General features: G+C 60.7%; 1 protein-coding gene across 1 annotated transcript in view; it reads right to left on the bottom strand.

The window, feature by feature from the left end:
• The window catches only part of BAP1 (BRCA1 associated protein-1 (ubiquitin carboxy-terminal hydrolase)), a gene marked incomplete at its 5' end in the record, with an annotated part of 9,084 nt that overhangs the window by 1,943 nt on the left and 6,620 nt on the right, over nt 1-521 (bottom strand). Inside the window, 2 exons of the mRNA XM_010285186.1 lie at nt 112-272; nt 391-521. The exon at nt 391-521 is cut by the window's right edge and continues 45 nt beyond it. Coding sequence (XP_010283488.1) covers nt 112-272; nt 391-521 — 292 coding nt within the window. The remainder of the gene's footprint in view (nt 1-111; nt 273-390) is intronic.

The following is a 521-nucleotide window of genomic DNA, read 5'->3' on the forward strand; positions in this document are numbered from 1 at the left end:
ACACGAGCAACAGAGCGTGCACATGCGGTTCGGTCACTGCCAGTGCTGCTGCGTCTCTGGGCGAGCGCAGGGAGCTCCACGTTCCCATGGCTGTCGCAGCACAAAACTCACCTTGGGAGAATACTTTTCCCCCCCATGGTGATCGCTGGTCCTGCCAAGTCCCACCTTCTCTTTGCTGTCACTGGCCTCACTGCCCTCCTTCTCCTCCAATTTGATTGCGACTGGGGCCTCTTCACCGGGTTTGAGGGAAGGGGGGGAGCTTTTGCCCCCATCTGCAGGGGGGAAAAGAAGCATTAGGAGCCATCGCAAAGGACCAGGCATCCACTCCCAAAGTCAAAGGACACTGTCCTGTCACCGCAGGGGAGATGTCACCCCCCCAACGTCACCTACCTGCAACAGCCAGCGGGCAGAACACGCCATCCTCTGTCAGGTGCAGCAGCCCGGTGCTGATAACAGGCCCCAGGTCCCTGACGGCCCTGTTGTAGCGCATGCAGTCGACACGCAGCAGGCCGTCCTCCTCG

Source organism: Phaethon lepturus, unplaced genomic scaffold, assembly GCF_000687285.1.
Source record: "Phaethon lepturus isolate BGI_N335 unplaced genomic scaffold, ASM68728v1 scaffold38530, whole genome shotgun sequence".
Lineage (NCBI taxonomy): Eukaryota > Metazoa > Chordata > Aves > Phaethontiformes > Phaethontidae > Phaethon > Phaethon lepturus.